Genomic DNA, 6448 nt, shown 5'->3' on the forward strand with positions numbered 1-6448 from the left:
CGCGGGCTGGTTGGTGGGTAACGGTTGGATCCTTTTCCCACACTATATAAGGGGTCCCCTTCTTCCCGTTGACTTATCTCTTCCACCCCCAAGCTCCATTATTTCTCTAAGCTCCATTTTCGCCCAATCTCCCTCCCTAGCCGACCAAACTTGTTGATTTGCTTGGGAGTCGTTGAGAAGGCCTCGATCTACACTTCCACCAAGAGATATTTGATTCCCCCCACTAATCCCTTGCGGATCTTGTTACTCTTGGGTGTTTGAGCATCCTAGACGGTTGAGGTCACCGCGAAGCCATAGTCCATTGTGGTGAAGCTTCGTGGTGTCGTTGGGAGCCTCCAATTGAGTTGTGGAGATTGCCCCAACCTAGTTTGTAAAGGCTCGGTCAGCGCCTCCAAGGGCACCAATAGTGGAATCACGGCATCTTGCATTATGTGAGGGCGTGAGGAGAATACGGTGGCCCTAGTGGCTTCTTGGGGAGCATTGTGCCTCCACACCGCTCCAACGGAGACGTACTTCCTCTCAAAGGGAAGAAACTTTGGCAACACATCCTCGTCTCCACCGTCTCCACTCTTGGTTATCTCGTGCCTTTACTTGTGCAAACTTATTTGTTTCATATATCTTGCTTGCTTGCGTTCCTATCCTTGTTGCATCATATAGGTTGCTCACCTAGTTGCATATCTAGACAACCTACTTTGATGCAAAGTTTAAATTGTTAAAAAAAGCTAAAAATTGTTAGTTGCCTATTCACCCCCCCTCTAGTCAACCATATCGATCCTTTCATCTGGTTTGCCAGACATGTCTGAATCATGCGCTGATATGTTGCGCCGGCGTTTTTGAGCACGAAGGGCATTGTGTTAAAGCAGAATGGGCCATATGGTGTGATGAATGCCGTTGCGGCTTGGTCTGACTCTGCCATCTTTATTTGATGGTAGCCGGAGTATGCGTCGAGGAAACACAACGAATCGTGTCCTGCGGTAGCGTCGATAATTTGATCGATGCGGGGGAGAGGGAAGGTATCTTTTGGGCAAGCCTTGTTAAGGTCTTTGAAATCAACACACAGACGCCAGGTTTTGTCCTTCTTTGGTACCATCACCAGGTTTGCTAGCCAGTCCGGATGTTTTATATCTTTGATGAATCCGGCCTCCAATAGCTTGGCTAGTTCCTCTCCCATGGCCTATCTCTTAGGTTCGGAAAAACGCCGAAGAGCCTGTTTGACTGGCTTGAATCCTTTTAGGATATTTAAGCTGTGTTCGGCCAGCCTGCGTGGGATTCCTGGCATGTCTGAAGGGTGCCAGGCGAAAATGTCCCAGTTCTCTCGTAGGAACTCTCGCAGTGCAGCGTCTACATCAGGGTTTAACTGTGCCCCGATGGAAGCTGTTTTATTGGGGTCCGTTGGATGGACCTGGAATTTGACTATTTCGTCCGCCGGTTTAATGGAGGTGGACTGGGATCTTTTATCAAGTAGCACACCGTCCCTATTTACCGTGGAGCGCAGCGCAGTCAGTTCCTCAGCCGCTAGGGCTTCGGATAGCGCCTCGAGCGCCAGTGCGGCTGTCTTGTTTTCGGCGCGGAGTGCTATGTCCGGATCACTAACGAGAGTGATGATTCCGTTAGGCCCGGGCATCTTGAACTTCATGTACCCGTAATGGGGTATTGCTTAGAAGACTCTAAACGCTTCCCGCCCTAGCAGAGCGTGATATCCGCTACTGAATGGGGCCACCTGGAATGTGACCTCTTCGGACCTGTAATTATCCGGCGTGCCGAACACCACATCTAGTGTGATTTTTCCTGTACAACGCGCTTCCTGACTGGGGATTATTCCTCTAAAGGTTGTGCTGCTTCGCTCAATGCGGCTCCAGTCTATTTCCATTTTTTGAAGGGTTTCCTCATAAATGAGGTTCAATCCGCTGTCGCCATCCATGAGTACCTTGGTAAGACGAAAGCCGTCCACTATTGGACTGAGGACCAATGCGGCTGGTGCTCGGGCTGTTCGGAATTTAGGTTCATCACTGGCGTTAAAAGTAATAGCCGTGTCACTCCATGGGTTTATTGTTGCTACTTGGTAGACTTCGGCAAGGCCGCAGAGTGTTCTTTTTCGCATATTATTTGATGCGAAAGTCTCGAAGACTGTTAATACCGTACTGGTTTCTCTGGGGTGGCTTTCTGTGGCTTCTGGAATTAGAAGATCTTCACCAATTTTTGCCACCTGCCGGAGTATCCAACATGCTCTAAGGCTGTGAGTTGGTGTGGCGCCCTCTGCACTGTGGATTTTACAGGGTCCATTAAGCCACCCTTCCAGTACGGTTCTGTGCCCTGTAGAGGGCTTTTGCTTTCTGGTATTGAACCCGGGTGTCTGGCGATGATGCACCCTTTTGTTTCGGACTGGGTTTGTATTCAGGGCCGAATTGTCCCAAAATTTTATTTCGGTTTTTCAGGCGCTTTCCATCGCACAGTACTTTCATACTATGGACGCCAAGTCAGCGAAGCGTGTAATATCACGACGACTTATGGCATTGAGGATTCCCTTGTCCGTGCAATTATTGCAGAAGAATAAAATTACGTCTTCCTCGCGGCAGTCCTTTATCCTGTTCATAACCAGGAGGAATCTGGCCCAGTAATGATGTACTGTTTCTTCGGGCTCTTGCCTAATTTGGGATAGATCGCTTATGTACGGGTGGGTGGGCGGAATCAAATCCCAAACCTCACCCAATCTGAGACCCAGGGGCCAACGAGTTTCCGAACTCGGAAGTTTGGATTCTTGGATGCTGTCCAATGAATCTAGCCCGTCACCTGACTTTAAGTTCAGGTCTTGAGTGATGTCCTCCCCTCCGCGGGTATCCGACTTGGAGGGATCGGGAATCCGGCGTATCTAGTCCTTAAGATAGATGAAGGGTCGCCGCGCTGTCCCTCTACCACGACAACGTGATGGGTCACCTGGGGGGAGTTAATCTCTCTCAGATCGGGTTTAGACCCAATCTGGTCGTAATCCGTAGCGACTCCCAGGGCGGCGAAGCGATCCAAGAGCTCGTTTAGGGAAGAGAGCTCCATTGGATCTACCTGCTCGGCGAATTCCGAGCTGGCGTGAAGATTGCTTTCGATGACTCGAGAGGTCATCGTCGGTGCAGCAGCCGAACGGGTGGTCATAAGGAAACCACCTAGCCTGAGAGTCTGGCCGACAGCCAAAGCTCCCTTAGCAACGGTGCCGTCTTTAAAGACGGGATGAGGCATCCTTCCTGATGGTGACGGCACAAAGGAACTCTCAATGAAAGCACCAATGTCGGTGTCAAAACCGGGGATCTCGGGTAGGGGGTCCCGAACTGTGCGTCTAGGCCGGATGGTAACAGGAGGCAGGGGACACGATGTTTTACCCAGGTTCGGGCCCTCTTGATGGAGGTAAAACCCTACGTCCTGCTTGATTAATATTGATGATATGGGTAGTACAAGAGTAGATCTACCACGAGATCAGAGAGGCTAAACCCTAGAAGCTAGCCTATGGTATGATTGTTGTTCGTCCTATGGACTAAAACCCTCCGGTTTATATAGACACCGGAGAGGGCTAGGGCTACACAGAGTCGGTTACTATGGTAGGAGATCTACATATCCGTATCACCAAGCTTACCTTCCACGCTAAGGGAAGTCCCTTCCGGACACGGGACGAAGTCTTCAATCTTGTATCTTCATAGTCCAGGAGTCCGGCCGAAGGTATAGTCCGGCCATCCGAACACCCCTTAATTCAAGACTCCCTCAACGCGTCCAATGATGCATCAATCCAGGGCACTTTCCTAAAATGCTTTCAAAGCTGCCTCAATCAAAGGCGCTTTTCTAGGATGCCTTCAAAGCTGCATTGATCGAGGCATTTTGCTAAAACGCCACCTCTGAGCACGATTCTGAGGCATTTACAAAGCGCCCTTACAAAAGTGCCTTTGATTAACAACCGTGGTGCAGTGGAAGGCGCGTCAATTTTACCAATTATATCGTCGAACTCACAAATTATGATTTACAACATCAAAAAATGTTCGCGGATTAAAAAAATATCATGAATTTCAATAAATGTTCAAGGATTATACAAAAGTGTTTCAAATTTCAAAACAACTGTGGATTCGAAAAATATTTGTGATTTTTGATAAATGTTCACGGATTTCAAAAAAATATTTATGAATTTGAAACATGCTCACAAATTTCAAAACAAGTTCATGAATTTCTAAAATGTTCTAAATTTCTAAAAATATTCATGGATTCAAAAGATGTTCTTGAATCCAAAAAATATTCATGATTATGGGAAACACTAGAAAAAGAAACATTGAAAAAATAGAACCACTGAGTGGGCCATCCCGTTTTCACGCACATGGATGCTCGTTTGCACACTATCGACCAACTTTTTATATGATAGAAAAGTGTTTGTTTACAAGATAATAGTGGAGAAAAAAATAAATCGATAGAGTGATGGGGGAGAGGATGGAAAGAAACCAGTCAAAAAAAAGGGACTAAAACGGTGAGACGAAAATATCATGGACGCAGTCATACCAACTACTCTATTAGGAGTAGAGATTGGCAATGCATTTGTACTTATGATCGGTAGCTATTTTTGAGAATCAGCGGCGCAAAATTTCGTAAGCATGCTGGGAGCCATAGTTTAACGGCGAACCAAATGTTAGGCCTTTGGAGAATCTCAAACGATTTTATTCATAACATTCGGTACATTACACTAAGGAATCAGGACATACGCGGCACACTACCCGTCTCACACGTACACGCCACGCGGCACACCACTCGTCTCACAGGTACACGCCACGCGGCACTCCACGTCTCCACCTTGACACGTATACACACCGTGGAGCCGTCGGCGCCGTCATTACTTGCCGTCGGCTGCCTCCTCGGCCGCGGCATTGTCGCGTTCTTCCTGGACCCTGGCGGCGACCATGGCGGCCTCGTGGTCCGCGGCCTCGAGCAGGAAGCTGCCGCCCTCGTCGTCCACGGCGACCTGGAGCGGCTGGCAGCCGAGGCCGTCGGCGACGGCGAGCATGATGCGGCGCATCTCGCCGCGGAACTCGGCGCGGTCGACGGCGCCGCTGTGGTCGGCGTCGAACTGCTCGAAGACGGCGTCGTAGAAGGCGGCCACCTCGGAGGGGAGCGGGGCCGGCTCGGCGGAGCCGAAGCCCGCGCCGTCGAGGAGGCGGAAGGACTCGAGCGCGCGGCGGAGCTCGGCGCTGGAGAGCACGCCGTCGCCGTTGGCGTCGAGCGCGGCGAAGCGCGCGTCCACGCTGCGCGCGAAGGCCGCCTCGTCCGCCACGAAGGACCGCACCGTCGACCCGTCCAGGACCACCACGCTCATCTCGTCGTCGGTCGAACGCCGGCCCCTCGCTCTCGCTCTCGCTCGCCGCGGCAGCTCTGGTCGTGGCTTGTTGAGGATCTGCTGGAGGGTGGAGTGGAGTGGAGACTTCCGACAGCGGATTTGATTTTTGTGTTGAGTTTGGCCTCTGGGAGCCACGTTTATCTGCTTGATGTGGTCGTCGGGTCATGCTTTGGGATATTTTCGCTTCTCCGTGTGCGTGGTGAGAGCACGTGTAGTGTAGTCAATGGTCAGTAGGTACTCAGTAGTCAGTGTCACTCTTCAGCCTGGAATTTTTCTTGCCTCGCAAATGGCTTAGCCATGTGATCGCCGCACACCGTAACGACGCAGAGAGTGCCTTATCCATTGCAGGCTTCAAACAAGGACTCCCTGCATGATCTATCGGAAAGGTTTACCACTGGAATAAAGTACCCAAAATATCATAAAGAATATTCCTAGACCACTGAACGACCATCGTCGCCGTCGAAACGTGCTGAAGACACACTTTGTCACCGCTCCCCTGCTAGGACCAATTTGACATTATGGATGAAGGTCAGGAAATCTTCAAACACGTGTCTCTAAAGATCAGCGCCACAGGAACGTAGTCGCGGCCACTAAACCCTTGAAGATCCACTATGCCATACCTGTGGCCGACTCTTGACACCGGATCTACTCAGCACAAGAAGCTAACTTCATCGCCCCGAGTCCCCGATAGAAAGTCATGAATCTGCATTGAAGCGCCCCCATCCCCAAGCACCCTCGACGTGAGAACCCAACAGAAACTATAGCAAAGGCACCATATGTGGTCGATTGCCATAATAATCACTGGTATGACGATCAACAATCAAAAAGTAGCTCTCACAGAGTCGTCAGTCGCGGCCACAAATTTTTTGAAGCTTGCTCCAAAAAAGAGATCGAGCATCTAAATATGAAGGTTGTGGAGGCCTCATTTGGAACTCCTCCAAACCCAACCGTCCGCGGGGAGGGATCTTTCATCTTCTTCCTCCTCGCGCCACGGGCGTGTTTGAAGCGACGCTGCCAGCCGTGTCCGGCACTGAAAATCATCGTCAAGGGGGCCGACTTGACCACACTTATGGCAAGCTCACTCCATTGGATACT

The 6448-nt window shown here is 50.3% G+C and overlaps 1 protein-coding gene across 1 annotated transcript; it reads right to left on the reverse strand.

Moving 5' to 3' along the window:
• Positions 1–4658: 4658 nt before the first annotated feature.
• LOC125506191 (uncharacterized) lies at positions 4659–5560 on the reverse strand. The gene has a single exon (XM_048671054.2). It carries the CDS (start codon positions 5330–5332, stop codon positions 4853–4855), a length of 480 nt encoding a protein of 159 aa, XP_048527011.2. The 5' UTR covers positions 5333–5560; the 3' UTR covers positions 4659–4852.
• Positions 5561–6448: the final 888 nt, after the last annotated feature.

Source organism: Triticum urartu, chromosome 5A (genome assembly GCF_056163025.1).
Source record: "Triticum urartu cultivar PI428250 chromosome 5A, HENAU_Tu73, whole genome shotgun sequence".
Classification (NCBI taxonomy): domain Eukaryota; kingdom Viridiplantae; phylum Streptophyta; class Magnoliopsida; order Poales; family Poaceae; genus Triticum; species Triticum urartu.

Bases quoted from the DNA above. Each gene is read 5' to 3' on its own strand.
- LOC125506191 (XM_048671054.2), bottom strand. From the start codon at position 5,332: ATGAGCGTGGTGGTCCTGGACGGGTCGACGGTGCGGTCCTTCGTGGCG.